Below are 15,953 nucleotides of genomic sequence, written 5' to 3'. Positions count from 1 at the left end.
AGTAGGAATCAAAGGAGGTAAATTTGAATTCTTTGTCTTCTTCCGAGTGTTTCGAGATAGAGAGTCTATTTTCTGAAAGGAAGGTGAAGGATTCTATTTGGGCTTGTGATGGGAACAAAATCCTGGGGCCGGGTGGTTACTTGTTAGAGTTCTTCAAAATATTTTTTTTCTTCTTAAAGATGACTTAATGAGTTTTTGTTCTGATTTACACACTAAAGGTAAGTTAGTGAAATCCATCACATCTTCCTTTATAAATTTGATTCCCAAAATCAAGAATCCACAAGATTTGTTCGAGTATAGTCCTATTTGCTTGGTGGGAAGTCTCTACAAAATTATTTCTAATATTTTGGCCGCTTGAATTAAAAGGGTTCATGGAAAATTGGTTTCTTCTAATCTAACCACGTTTGTTCCGGGTAGAAATATGATGGATGGTGTTTTGTTGGTGAATGAGATTCTTGATTGGGCCAAAAGAAAGAATAAGAGTTGCCTCTTGCTTAATGTTGATTTTGAGAAGGCGTATTACTCTGTTTCGTGGAATTATCTTAGATCTGTGATGAATAACATCGGGTCTGGAGTTCAGTGGTTTGATTGGATGGAAGCTTTCATTTTCATGATCCATATGTTCGTTCTACTGAATGGGAGTGTTAGGAAAGACTTCAAGGCTCAAAAGGGTTTGCGTCAAGGTGACCCATTGTCCCTATTTATTTTTGTTTTAGCTATGGAAGGGCTAACTTCTTTAGTTAGAAAATCGGTAGAGTTGGGAGATTTTAAACCTTTTAAGTATGGTGAAGTGGAGTATGTGGATATTTTACAATTTGCGGATGATACAGTAATTCTTCGCGAAGCTTGTAGTGACAACCTTTGGAGTATGAAAGTTTTGTTGGGAGATTTCGAGCTTATTTCGGGTTTGAAAACTTTGGTAAGACAGACTCGGATGTCAATCCCGATGTCAAGACATCTGATCTGTGATTAATGTAGCACAAGCAGAATAGAAGGATCCCCCATTATTTAATTATTCTTAGAGAAGAGTCAATGAGACTTGGGATCACACATGTTCAGCATACATAACCAGATTATAAATTTACATGGTTCTGTATAGGAACACTAACGCTTCTGAACCTGATGTTATAACCAAAGTCATAACATCCATAACTGAACAAATAATGCAGAAGATAAATAACACACAAAATTGTTCACCCAGTTCGGTTCTAACAAACCTACTTTGGGGGCAACAAAGCCAGGAAGGAAATCCACTATCAGTAGTCTTAATTTGAAGCTAAACTCCCCCGTTTACAACTTCACACTTAAATCCTACCCAATGCAATCTCTACCTAGGTTCTCCTTAGATATGGAATATCTCCATTCCACTCCCAATCATAGCAATGATGTCTAGCAGTCAACAACTCAGCCACTGCATCGACAACCTAATTCCCAACACTCTAAACACAAACAAAACGTTAACTTGAAGTTTCTTACAAGCTTCCTCCAAGAACAAAACTGCACTCATTACTTCACAGCTTCTGAGTGAGTAAAATAAACCTCTTACCTACAGGCTTCGAGGCACAAATCAGTGACCATCCCACACACCGGGTGGTTCACTTACACGGCTAACCCTAGAGACTACATCTTTCTAGCTCTGGAAATCAGCACTCAAATTAGGTTACAAAGGTTTCTATTTAAAACTTGATCCCAGTTGGACTTGGGCTTACAAATCGCAGCACACTTGCTGTTACAAATATGCAGAAAAATATTTTGCTACAAATGAGGTCTTTCAATCCTGAGTTTTCTAAATTAGAAACTGCTGAATCCAATCTTCTGATCAGATCTTCCCGAATCTTCAATCTTTTGATTTGATTCTTCAATTATTCTTTTGACCTTTAAATATGCACCACATAATATTACATAATATTCACATATAATATTCTGTATTTGTTTTAAATCAAACTGAATCTCTCTTCCAGTTCTGCAGGCGCAATGTCTTAAGTTGATGTCATGACATTCCATCTAACATCTTGCTCATACCTGTTTTGTTCTTTATAAACTTGTAAGATTCACATTAATATTATTTTTTACTGCTATTGTGTTTTAGTCAAACATAGATTCCAATCAGCCAATAAAAGCACTAATAGGGTTTGAAATTCAACTTCTACAAAAGTAATGTTTTTGGTGTTAACATAGGTGATTGGCTTATAAATTCGGCAACTACATTTGTAACTTTCAAGAAAGGTAATGTTCCGTTTTCCTTTCTTGGTATCATGGTGGGAGAGAATCCTAGAAGGAAGAAGGTGTGGAAAAAGGTGATTGATAACATCAAGAATAGGCTTTCATCTTGGAAAGGTAGAAATATTTCAATTGGGGGTAGGGTGACGTGTAGCAACCTGCCCTAAAAATTAAATTTAGAGTCGCCACCTATTCTACAGGGGCGAATAGAAAACCCTACGCAGTATAAAGATCTGGGTAAGATTATTATAATCAGGTCAAGGGAAGGTGTTATGCACCCTTAACCCTTTCCTAAGGTTTTAAATTGAGAGGCGGAGGTTTATGGCTAAAATTATTAAGTTAATAGCTAAAGAAATGAAAAGGGCAAAAAATGATATCCGAACGAATTGAGGTTTTGGGGAAGGGGACTCGCCTTGTTGCCAAGTGCCTACGTATCTCCTTAGGGAGAATCAGAGTCAACGTAGTTCGGGGCAGGATTGTACGCCTTAGAATTTGATATGATATGGTTTGAAGGTATTTTGAGTTACCTTATCGTAGTTTTGAATTTTGTGGTTTGCAAGGAATTTTGAATTACCTTATCGAAGTGATGAAAATCCGTAGTTTGAAGGAGTGTTTTAAGATTTGGGCGTACAACCTTGATTTAATATGTTACCGTTAGTTGCGATGATCAATAGGTTTGATCATCATAGTTAACGGATTGAATGAAGGATTGCTGACCATTCTGATCGATAGATTCGATCATCACGAACAGCAAATAAAATGTATTTTAAATAATTTAAATTATTTATCGTTATCCCTCATAATCAATAGGTTTGATTATTACACGATAACGAATTGAGTATGCTAATCATCGTAACCGATAGATTTGGTTAAAACCATTTAGCAAAATAAATGTATTTTTATTATTTTATTTCTCACCAATGCGACTATTAGATATAATCGAATCAAAGAGAAAATTGATTAAGGATTAATATTTTTTGCCAAATGATTGGTCAAACCCTAATGCTTATAACCTTTCTAGGGTTTTGTGATCTTTAACCATTAAAATTAATTAAATCAATTAAGTCGAATAATCAAAATAATCGAATAATCGGGACATACTATAATCCTAAACTAATCCTAATTTTATTCTTCTAATCCTAATTTTATAAATTAATTAAATCTAACTATAACTAATTAAATCTAATCCAAATAATTAAATAAACAAAATTAATGAAAAACCTGGCCTTGATCCTGTGCATTGCGCCTGGGAGGTCTATGATGGACCTGCATGTTGGTGTGCATTGGATCTGATAATCTATTCATCCAGTGATTGTGATTGAAGGAGTATGGTGCTCATGCATAAGTGTGGTGGTCGTTTTCTTTACCTCCCCGTTTCACTTGGGAGGACGGCACGCTAAACCCTTCACGCGAAATTTGGAAGGAGAATGCGCCCGTGGTGGGATGAATTTTATTTCAGTTCTTCCTACGATATCACACGAACTTTCTTATTTGTCCTACGAGTAGGAAAGGGGAAAAAAGATCTCAACTAAACCCTAGGAGTTTGCTAAGTGTGGGGATTTCACCTAGACTAGAAATTCTGGAGTCCGGGAGGTCGGTTATACATAGGGAAGTGTTTAAACACCCTACATATCTGTAGTACTCTACAGGAACCTTCTCTGTGTCATTGTGATTGTGTTTGCTGCTAATGATTGGGAAAGTTTCTCCTTTGTGTTAGGAGAAGGAATTGATTTGATTTGAAAAGACAGACAGACAGACTGACTGACTATTTTTGGTAATTTATTAGCTCGCTGAGATTCCTTGTGAACCTCATGCCTACATATCCCTAGTGGAAGTCAGAGCTTAATGTAGTTCGGGGAACTAACTAGGGAAATTAATTGTTTTTTGGTGCCTTGCTTGAAGCTCAAGGTTGATGCTTGAAATAAAATCTCTGTTTACAGTAAAGAGACATGAAATCATCTTTACAGAGAGGTATTAGTACTATTCTACCACAAACATTTTGAAAGAGTGACAGAATAACTGGATTCATTTCATTCAAGAGGGGGACCTTACTTGTGTGTGCAAGTATGCCAGTCAGATGCCTCTTAAATGAAAGAAAGATGCTCGTCCAAATTAGGGGAAGTGTACAAGTCTGGGGATGTGCCAGAGCATGTCTTTCAGAGTCCTAAATGGGAGACTTTGATTGAAATTGAAATTGAAATGTTTGTTTGTTTGAATGTGGTAGAGTAGTAAAAATATCTCTCTATAGAGATAAGCTATGTCTATCTACTGTATAAAAGATTTGACTTTAGCTGGCTTGTATGAGGCCCAAGCTTGAGGCTTTTTGATTGATTAATTAATATTATTGACTCGGGGAGATGACTCCACTGGGGATTAATTACAGGGTATTTTTTGTGTTCTGTACAAAGCCCAGAATTGAGGCTGACTCTACTTAGGGAGACTCTATTTTGTGTGCCTTGTACAAAGCCCAAGGTTGTGGCTGACTGCTGAGGATAATTGGATGAATGACTCTATTTTATGTGCCTTGTACAAAGCCCAAGGTTGTGGCTGACTCTAGCTAGGGAAAACATTATTTTCTGCCTTGTACAAAGCCCAAGGTTGTGGCTAACTCTTAAATAAACTGAGTATGGATGACTCTATGGGGAAAAGATCCTAGGTGTTAGGAATCTTTGACACATGAAAGTATGGTTTATCTGCCTTGTACAAAGCCCAAGGTTGTGGCTACTGAGTGATGAAGAACTCACTGGGGAGACTCTATTATCTGCCTTGTACAATGCCCAAGGTTGAGGCTGACTCTTGACAGGGGAGTTTTATTGTTTGGGTGCCTTGTATGAAGCCCAAGGTTGAGGCTAACTGTTTTTATTGGTTTTGACTCTACTGAGGAGATTTTATTTATTAAAAGACTGTTTTTCTTTGGAAGCTAACCCTTTCCAGGGGTTTTGACTCAGCTGGTGAATTTGTCTGTTAAAAGACTGACTTTATCATGTTTTTTGGAGGCTGACCCTTTCCAGGGGTTTTGACTCAGCTGGTGAATTTGTCTGTTAAAAGACTGACTTTATCATGTTTTTTGGAGGCTGACCCTTTCCAAGGGTTTTGACCTTTTTTTTGGGGAAATTATCTCCTAAGAGAAATGAATCTTGGTTTTTTTGACATTTTTATTAATTGACTTTGGAAGCTAACCCTTTCCAGGGGTTTATTGAAAATGAAAGAATGTGTGGAAGCTAACCCTATCCAGGGATTTATTGAAATGGAGGTTGATTTTAATTGACTTTGGAGGCTAACCCTTTCCAGGGGTTTATGATTAAAAAAGAAAGAAAGTGTTTGGAGGCTAACCCTTTCCAGGGATTTTGTTGGAAATGAAGGAATGTGTGGAAGCTAACCCTTTCCAGGGATTTATGATTAAAATGGGTGGCAGAAAGATTATCTAATGGAGACTTCTTGTTTAAAGCCCAAGATGAAGGCTGACTCAATGCTGAGGATGACCCAAAGTATGGATCCTAGACTCTGCTAAGGAAGATTGATGAAGATAAGGGTGACAGAGACTGTCCATGTCTCTCATTCCAAAAGGTGTACTCAATGCAAAATTGAGACAAACTTAGCTTGTTTAAAGTCTGGTTTAAATTGGAAGAAACTCACCAGGGTAGGCTAAAAGGTGACTAAAGACCTGTTCCTATGTTTATAAGAAACCTGATGGGTCCTTGTATACAAGCTCAAGAGGAAGCTGGAAATGCTTTTAAGAAGCCTGTGGGTCCTTGTACAAAGCCCAAGAGGAGGCTAATCGAGGGTCCTTGTTATAGCACAAGAGAAAGCTATGTAGTTTTGAACTTATTTTGGCTCTAAGCAAATGGGTAAGAGGTTTCACCGGGAATAATTCCTCTTTGGGTGGATGTGTCCTATTATTTGGATTCTAAGGTTTTTGCCAAGATGTTTCACCGGGAATAATTCATCTTGGGGGTTTGAACTACAGATCTCTAATTAGGAAAGAGCCTTCACCGGGAAGACATTCTCAATCCTAGGCCATATTCCTATAATATATATATAGTTTAACTGTCCTAGGGTTTATACTCAAACGTAGTTCTAAACTAATATATATGCATAGTTCATATTTGACAGTAATTTAAATAAAGACTGTAAATTGAAAGCTTGTAAAGCCTAACCTGGATGGAGTGGAGGCCATTGAAGAAGTATGTACAGAGCCTCAACAGTAATTGGTGGATAACAGTTGAATATATATATGATAAACAGTTAATGGTTTTTGAAAACAGAAGAAGTGAAGATGGACAAAGGTCTCATAGGTATCTGAAGAGTTTCACCGGGAATAATGCCCTTCAAATACCAGAAGAATGTTTTGAAAATAGAAAGAAGATTTTGAAAATACAGTTTTGAAAACAAGCTAAGAAGAGAAGGTTTTTGGGACTTACACTCTATTAGAGGCCCAGTACTTTACAGTACTGGTGTAAGAGCAAATTTGAAAAATGATTTGGAATGATGCAAGGTTTTGTTGTTTGAAAACCTTAATCGTCCGTTTAATCAGAGATTGAAAACAGTTTTGAATATTGTCAAAAGTCAACTTAATTAAGGCAAAGATGAAATCTATACCCAATTAAGACCTAAATAATTAGGGTTTTATCATAAAATTATTCACAAAGTAATTAGGTTAAAACAAAATGAAAATATATATTTTAAAGTATTTAAGAAAACATTTAAAACATACTATTTTAAACCTAATTAAAATACATGAAATAAATAATATTTTTATGATTTTTTTGATTATTCACAAAGTAGGTATATTAAATAGCAAGTGTGTGAAAAATGAAGTGAAAATGATTTAATTTGATAGGTGAATTGATTGTGTGAAGTTGTGAAGAAATTTAGTGTGAAAAGTGATAAAAAAAATGGTTTTGTCACCTAGAGGGGTTGAACTCACGCCTTCCAAGTCATTGGCCAAAACACCCACCATCTGGGCTACGCGCGCAGTTTGTTTAAGATGCACATCCAACTTATTATATTTTCAAACAAGTGGCAAAACATTGAAAAATAAATGAAGCAAAAAGTCTGGGGCGAGGGGGATTCGAACCCCAGACTTGAGGCATGATGAGACTAAGGGCGTATGTGTGGCCACTGGGGCAAGTTTGTTCAGTCGTTTATAAAACACCTATCACTCAAAATAAAATAAACTTTGCCCCTGAGATTTAAAAAATGGCGCGCTTCACCATCTTCGTCTTCAACCTCAAGTTCTCCATTTTTGAATTTCTGAACTTACTCGTTTCTCAACTATTTGCAACGATGTGAACATGAAACTTGCTCTAAATTCACTCACGATTTTGAATATGTAACTAACATGTATTAATATTAACTACATCTAACTAATTTACCAGAAATCGTGAAGAACCCTAAAATTTCAAAATCAAATTAAATGACTATACTGAAAGATAAATGAATGATGATAGAGGGTTTTCAATCCTCTGATGATGCTGAACAAGATAGAATCGAGCTATTTCACAAAGAGTGCTTAAATTAGAGAGGTGAAGTTCAGAAACTTACCTCTGAAAATGGAGATCGTGAGGATGATTGAGAGCACCTGGGTTTGAATGAATGATCTCAATAGCTTCCTTGAGACTCAATGATGCTAACTGAATGCTTATTGGGGCTTGAATCCTCCTGAATTGCTCTATGAACCTCCCTCGATTTCAGCTTCAAGTGAACATGGAGGTTGTTGAATTTGGAGTTACAGATGAGCTGCAGCCATCTGGTTAGCTTCACTATGACCTGAGGAGTGTGCCTGGATGATTGGCTTGACTTGAAACCTCCTGAATCACTCTATGGGCCTCCAACTGCAAATGCTCCAAAGTGAGAGCAACAATGGTGTTCCTCTACTTACAGAAGTGATCCAGGTGCTTGGATCACCTCAAATGACCTCCCTTGAGATGTTAGAATGCTCACTTTCCAAAGATAAGCTCTGGTTTGAAGAAATCGATTCTTCTTGCCAAAGAACTTTGAAAAACAATGAACATGAGAAGAGAAAGAGAAAGCAAGGAATATGGTTGCTTTGGTGTGTTTTTCTACTGAAGTATGCTCCCTTATTTATAGGTAAATGGTTCAGTACTGATTGAGAGAGTGAGCTTGCTTAATGAGAGAGTTTTGGTTTCTTAGCCAAGAAGAAAATTTGAAAAGATCCTAAATGCAATGATGCATTTTCGGGCTAGCTTCCCCAACCATTGATCTTGTATGATCCAAGGGAACATTTCTGATTCAGAGGAGAGTTCTAATTGGCTTAGAACAAGATTCCTTGATGATTCATCATTTGCCATAAATTCAAAAATGCAATCATTACATAATCACATGCCTTTGTTTTTGGGAATCTTCTCTAATCCTTATGCAATGATGAATTTGGATGTGTGGTATAGTTTCAGATGTATTAGAGGTCGTGTAGCATCACTTAGTGAAGCAAAATGCACAAAATTGCAAAGTTTCAAATTGTACATGACCTATAATTTCACTTCATGAGGCCAACTTTGAACAAGCATAACTCTTAGCTCAAAATGAATTTGGAGAAGGTTGAACACAATTTGGAAAGCCCTAAACATCTACTTCAAATCATTAGTTTGGAGTTTCTTCAGAATCCTTTGGCAAATTTGTGAAAAATGAGGCCAAAGTTGGAAGAAAACTAGGTTAAAACACTTAGAAAAATTTCTAAGTGTTTATGACCTAAAACTCCAAAATTTCCAAAACTCTTAAATGATTGATCTTTTGAAAAAAGTTCCTTTGTAAGATGTTGTTTTATTTTGCAAGATCTACAACTTTCATGTTGGAAGTTTTTTGAGTTGTGTAGGTGAAATTTTGAGTTCTCACCATGCCTTAAAAAACCCTAATTCCCGACTTTTTGCTCCTTGATGAATTTCTTTGAATTTCTTTGGTCAAATGACTTCATTATCCATATATTGATGATATTGATCCTTAAAAGTCATGGTTTGACCAAAAATCTCAAAAGTCAATGGTGATCCCACACAGTTGACTTTTCCTAACAAAGTGAATTTTTGGGCTTTTGTGAAGAAACAAGATCTTCTCCTCAAATGAATGATGTAAATGGATTATATTGAGGTAGTAGAGATTCTTGAATCATGCATTGAGTTTTGGATCCATGCCCTGATTAAAAGTCAACCATCCTGGTGAATTAGGTCAAAAACCCTAATTGTCGACCAGATGGGAATGATGACTGTAGACTTTGAATTGAGGTGTAATGTCCAGTGGATCTTGTCATATGGGTTATTTGAAGATGATTGATGTCTTTGAATGATCCCCTGGGGCTTTTTAGGGTTTCCCAAAGGTGATCCCTGATTTTAGTCCTTGATAGACTCCAAACCCTAGTCTGTTGATCTGAGTAATCCTGTACTTAGATAACTGGGTGTCTTAATCAATCATAGGTGTAATAATGAGGGTTTTGAGTCTTATGCTTGTATTAGAGACTAATCCTCCTATTGATTGATCCTTTGCCTGAGTTTTCTTGTCTTTGAACACCCTCGATTGAATGTCAGGCTGCTCTGGGTACTTGCTTTGACTTGATGAAAATCCTGAAGATATGTCATCTCAGGGGGGTCAAAAATTAGGGTATGACAATAAGGAACGAAGCACTGGATCTGTGTTCAAATATATTTTAAAAGAAAATATCATAACATGGGAATCGAACCCAGGTAAATACGCTCCCCACCAATGGTCCATTGCCAGTTATGTTGCTTGCTCAAGTTGTTAGTAAAACGAAACGACAAAATAAAATAAAGAATTAACTATTAATGGGGAAGTCAAACAAGAACGAACCTGGGCCCCACACGTCATTAATGGACGAATGAGAGTTGAAGAAAGTGGGTTGACCAATTGACCATCCAATCAGGAACGTCCATGGATGCCATGCGAGCGCCTTGACTGGCCTGAAGAGAAAAAGCCACCGGAATAGTGTTTCCGGTTGTCTTCTCTGATAACCCCCAACGGCGCACCTGTAAAAACGACCATAACAGAAAAAGAAAAGCACCAGAATCCAATAATTGGGATCTTGCGAATCTCGTGGCGCCATTAGTTTTGGCTAAACACGCCTGTAAGTGTCCCCACAAAGCAGATGACCTCTTTTTCCCTAATAATGGCATATCGCGCTTCCGGTCCCAAAACTTACGGGTAATGCATCAATCCTCTTCTAAATAAGTCCCTGAACACGACTATATGTTGGAGATAGGTTAAAAACACATAGAAAATCGAATACAAACCTTCACGTTCTTACCTCCGGTGAGAGTGGCCAGGGGTCCTCTGAGTAGTTATGAGCTCGAGTAAGGATTGCAATCGACTCCTCGGAACCTCATAAACGTGAATGAATGCTTCCTTTTGATTGAAACCTGCTGGGAGAAGTTTTTCAATATGTCCTAACCTTTGGAAATCTTGTAACTTGCAAACCCTAGCCTCCTCCCTCTCTTTTTCATCCCCCCCCCCCCCAAAAAAAAAAAAAAACCTCCCCCTGGCTGCAACAATCTCAGCTATATATGGTAGAATTAAGGTTAAGTCTTGGGAAAGAATCATGAGAAAATTGATTGGAAAATTTGCATGAAAACTTTCTATTTTTGGTTCTATCTATCTCTTTCTCTCTCCATGAAATTCCCTTGATTTATTCTCAAAATATTTCTCCAAATTTGATAGTAATAAGATCTTATTCCAATCTTTGATTATTTTTATCATTTATTTAGTTTATATTGACTTTTATGAATAAAAATCCAATATAATAAAAATAAATAAGTAAAAAAAGAGAAGAATAGAATTATGGGCTTCTAGTGCACTCATGACCATGTTTAAAAACTCAAACCTAGGCCCATTAGCTCAACAGTCAAGTATTGGCCACTGTACATTAGGTGCATTTTCACAAAATCGCTCAACTTCTAAGCCTTGTATCTCTTTCAATCTTTGCCATAGGACCATGTTCTAGGACTTTTTGGAAAGCTCCAAGAGTCCTCTAAATGACCCTTTTGGTTTCATCTCCATTGAAGCTTCCATGCTCAAGTTATGAGCTTTGACCCAAAAGGTGTTTTTGTTAACTTTTTGGAGGACCTATAATCTCTTTGACCATATCTCTTGAACGAAGCATTTCTAGCATTGGCCTGTGGGAGACAAAGTTGTAGATAATCCAATTTCCTTCAGAATAGGCTTTGGTTGGGAAATTTTTGATACTCCATGTGAAAGTTATGACCAGTTAAAGTTAAGTTGACTTTCTCCTATAAAAAACCCTAATCTGAATTTTTATTAATGGATCATGATCAACCTTTGATCAAATGATGGATATAGCCTCAAATACTTAATGTTTACCAAAAGTCAGGAGTTTTGACTGTACTTTGACCATAGTTGACTTTTAGGTCAAGCTAGTTGACTGCGGATCACTTGAGCATTTGAATGAGAAATCCTTGGGATTGAAGCTTGATAATTGACATGGAGACACCTTGAAACATATGAGACACCTTGAGATCCATTTGAGGCCTTAGAGATTCAAATTCTTTTGATGAAGTGCAAACCCTAATTTAAGAGACCCTCGATTATGAGAATGTTGCTTGAATAAATCCTTGAACCTTGAACCCTTGATGATGAAATTATATGGGCAAATTTTGGGGTATGACAGCTGCTCCTGTTCAATCTTCTTGAACCTGAAGAGTCAGATAGGCACGTCTGCCTATCGTGGTCTAAAGGTAGAGATATCGGAGAGTTAATCAAATTAAGCGCTTTTCCTCAAGTGGAAGTGGAGGATTCTAAAGGAGGATATAGCCATATGGAGTAGTTTTCGGGGCTGAGATACCATGCCGTTATATTAAAGGTGCAAGCGTCTTGTGGGGAAGTTCTCAATCCGGATAATTCTATTTGGTGGAGAGATGTAAATTCAAATGATGTGAAGGTGGATTCTAGTGAGGATGGTTTCTCTAGATGTGTTCAATGCAGAATCAAGAAAGGGAATAACATTTTATTTTGGCATAGCTTTTGGTTGGGAGATCAAACGCTTCGTAACAAGTTCCCGGATTTGTTCGATCTATCAAGCAAAAAGATTTACACAGTTGAAGACATTGTTGCATGGGGGAGTGACATTTTTTATTGGCATCCTTCTCTTCTATTTGGGTCTGATCGTGCGATTGTCCCTGATGATGTCTTCAGTTCTGCTCTGGTGCAGTAGCGAGAATTTGCTGTTAGCAGTTTTTCCGTTGCAGGCCGGTCAAGACGACTTCATGTGGATGCTGAACAGCAATGGGGTGTTCTCGGTGGCGAGTGTATCCGATATGGTTTCCGATTTTAAGGAGATAGCGTGGCGGCCTTCTACGATTAGGAGGTTGAACATTTTGTGGAAGTCGAAGATACCGCTCAAGATCAAGATTTTTTTCTTGGAGAATGTTCACTTTCAGATTACCATCTAAAGACATGCTAATTAGAAGAGGTATAGCTAACATTTCCTCCAACCAAAACTGTGTTTTTTGCAATTGTCATCTGGAGTCTATGAACCATTTATTTTTCCTCAGTCAAATATCGAAAGCGGTATGGGAATGGATCTATATATGGTTGGGAGACGACGTTGCTTTTTCGATAGAGGATTTAATGAATTTTTATTCTATTCAAGAGAAGGTGAAGAATGTTTTTGTTAGGGAAAACATTAACAATATTTGGTTTGCAACTAATTGGAGTTTGTGGCTCATGAGAAATGCCATTATTTTTTAGAACACCTCTTATAGCTTTGAAGTGGTGTGTTCCAACATTATGTTCTTATCTTGGAGATGGTTGACTAGTTGTAATCATTTGTCCCGTTCTAGCTTTAACAATTGGTAAAAGTTACCTTTAGTTTGTTGTAACTCTTTGTAGTGTTTTGTGTTGTGAGGGTTCCACCCCTAGTGCGATTTCTTATATCAACTGCTTATTGGAAAAAAAAAAAGACATACCATTAAACAAGGTTCTCTCCCCTAGATTGCACTTGAATCCATGACAAACAATTACAAGCACATATATTAAAACATGAGAAAGTAATTCTCCAAACTTACAACGTAATACTTAAACACACATCCAATAAGTGACACACATAGGTCTTATTTAACACTTATATTAAAGAGTAAAGCATATAGTGCTTGCAACATAGGATCTAGATCTATATTATAGTATGTGATGCTTGACCCATTTTGTGAAAGATTAATTATTGGCTACGTATAGCGAGTAACTCATCATCTGATTTGGTGAGGACGTCTTGCAAGATATGCTCTACAATATAGGGTTCGCGCTCACCCTGAGAGAGAGTTGCAGAGTCATTAGCGTTCCAGAGAAAAACCCCTTGAAATTTTGAGTGTTTCTTGAGTTGTACGCAGCCAGCAATAAAAATCTCTCGTGATATCTTATTATTCTTAGTGTCATTTGGGTCGGTGCTAAATCCGGGAAGGACTTTTTGAGGAGGGTAGTCTTTTATTAGATTGTCATAGATCACTACAAACTCCTCAACTGTGGATATAGTATTTTTTTGATTGTAGAATTGGTAGTCAACCCAATTGATAATGCCCTTGTATGCATAATACAAATTGCGGTAGTGGGAATCATTAATCTCAGATGTAGCAATGGACACCACAGTAATCTTTAAGTCACGATCATTCTTGAGTTCTGTTATAACTTTGCCTATGCACTTAACAAATAGATCATCATATCTATCCGGACTAGTTTTGATAGTTTCATAATTAATATCAATGCCATCAATTGTGTTGCCGCTTTCACTGTTGTATTTACCGATGAGCACTTTGAGTGATTTTACAGCCTCTTTAATCCATACAGTTTCATCAACAGGATCGAAAGGAGTTTCAGCATCACGACCTCCAATGCTTATTACCACCTTTACGTTTGGATACCTTTTCTTCAAATTATTCACTTTTTCTGGACCGAAGAAATTCACATTCCATGTTTCTTTGAAAATTCCATCGCCTTTTCCATTTTTGTCATAGCCCTCACTGGCAAAGCCCAAAATGTAGTGGAATTCAAAGCTTTTGGTGTTAATGATTTCAATTGGAAAATCAGTTAATAAGGATGGCTTCACACCAATGTATTCTCGAAAGATAAGTTTAGACATTTTCACAATTTGAAAGGAGGGGGATATGAGATTAATTGGCTTTTGTGTTGTGGTTTGAATTAATCACCAACTGTTGTTTCACTTTTATAATACTGCGGATCCAATTAATAAATCTTGCTATTATGCTCTATGACGTTCACATCTTGACATAAGCATGATATATAATTCTTATTATATTGAAGAAAGTCAATAATGTAATATTCAATGACTAAATATATTTGAGTAAAAAAAGTGACTAATTATAATACATTTATTAGTCAATTAGTTAATTGTTGGTATAAGTAGCAGTGTTTTCTGAATGAGTATGTCACATAAATAAATATTGAATAATCCTTCCTTTGTATCTCTATAGTTGCCATTTTAAATGGAATTGCTTACACGGATCGACCAGAATTTAGCCACGGCCAGTAGCATGGCTAAATACTAAAAAAGAAAAGAGTGAGTTATTAGGAAACCTGAGAATATGTTTGAATTTTACTTTGTTTATAATTTTGATAACTTAAAAATATAAATAAAAAAATATTGTTAAAATAATATAGAAGTTGGTAGTTATAATTGATTATTTTTTGTTCAAATAAAAATATAAGATTTCCTTGAATAAAAAGAACTTAGGAATAATTTATTAAAACTTGAAATAAAACATGGGTTATTCAATAAACACCCATGTTTATGAGGTGGAACAAGAATGTAGGATTCCCAACTTCGCATTTCCAAAAATATAATTTAAATTCATCAAACAAACACCCCTCAAAAGAATGAACTTTAAACTTTTAATGTTAGCCAAAACGGTGAAATCGTTGCTAAAATACTTGTTCCACTTTATACACGTGGTTTATGAGGTGTTCAAGGAATATTAGTCAAAAGAAAATTGTATACCCATGATTTGGGGTTACAAATGAGTCCTTCTTGATTCCCAAATCTATGATCATGGAGAAATCACTTCATAGATTTCTAGCCCACGTCTAAGGAACTCCATATAAATGCCATATTCCCATAATTGGGAGATGTTATATACAAATCGAAAAGAGAAATATATAAAGTCTCTCATCATTCATGCATGATCTGAATCTTTCCATCCTTTATTCTATGCTTTGCAAGTACAATTGGCGTCGATCACGGAGTCCGATAAAATTGACCTGAGTTACACTTACCTTCAAATCATAAGTTATCTCAACCATCTTCCTTAAGTTAGAGAAAATGGAGGCATTTGCAACATTTACCGAATTATCCACAACTATTTCCACCATATTGGGGGATATGTTGGAGGTGGAGAGTTCAACTTCTCTCGTAGAAGATACGCTCACCATATCTTGGAGGTAAATGTTTTCCTCGCCATCCCAAACCAAATTCAAGAAGGAGTTATAACCTAAAATCATTTTCTCTGATATAGATTCTGACATCCACCCCTATGACAATAATCTCATGGTTATGAAAGTGAAGTGTAACCATTGGGATATAAAGAGGGTACTCATTGACCCAAAAAGATCATTGAATGTCTTATTCTAGTACTGTTTACTATGATTTTCGGTAAACAACCGCTAGTCTTCCAAACTATAAAATATACTTTGGTTACTCGCAGGATCGACTAGATTGATCCTAGGACATAGTCAAAAAGTTTGTCTTTTAT

General features: G+C 36.5%; 2 protein-coding genes across 2 annotated transcripts; one reads left to right on the top strand and one right to left on the bottom strand.

Annotated features, from left to right (window-relative positions):
* Positions 1-424: 424 nt before the first annotated feature.
* Positions 425-2,158, top strand: LOC131633191 (uncharacterized). The gene is made up of 2 exons (XM_058903906.1): positions 425-919; positions 2,090-2,158. Exons 1-2 carry the CDS (start codon positions 425-427, stop codon positions 2,156-2,158), a joined length of 564 nt encoding a protein of 187 aa, XP_058759889.1.
* Positions 2,159-13,186: 11,028 nt separating this feature from the next.
* Positions 13,187-14,365, bottom strand: LOC131633197 (chitinase 2-like). Its single transcript, XM_058903911.1, has one exon. It carries the CDS (start codon positions 14,324-14,326, stop codon positions 13,412-13,414), a length of 915 nt encoding a protein of 304 aa, XP_058759894.1. The 5' UTR covers positions 14,327-14,365; the 3' UTR covers positions 13,187-13,411.
* Between the last annotated feature and the right edge of the window lie 1,588 nt (positions 14,366-15,953).

The sequence above is a fragment of the Vicia villosa genome, unplaced genomic scaffold, assembly GCF_029867415.1.
Source record: "Vicia villosa cultivar HV-30 ecotype Madison, WI unplaced genomic scaffold, Vvil1.0 ctg.001084F_1_1, whole genome shotgun sequence".
NCBI classification, from domain to species: domain Eukaryota; kingdom Viridiplantae; phylum Streptophyta; class Magnoliopsida; order Fabales; family Fabaceae; genus Vicia; species Vicia villosa.
Note: the sequence above shows the minus strand (reverse complement) of the source record. Positions and strands in the feature narration are given on the sequence as shown.

Coding starts and splice junctions, on each gene's coding strand:
- LOC131633191 (XM_058903906.1), top strand. CDS start 425: ATGGATGGTGTTTTGTTGGTGAATGAGATTCTTGATTGGGCCAAAAGA. Junction 920..2,089: donor TTTCGGGTTTGAAAACTTTG/GTAAGACAGACT, acceptor ATTGTGTTTTAG/TCAAACATAGATTCCAATCA.
- LOC131633197 (XM_058903911.1), bottom strand. CDS start 14,326: ATGTCTAAACTTATCTTTCGAGAATACATTGGTGTGAAGCCATCCTTA.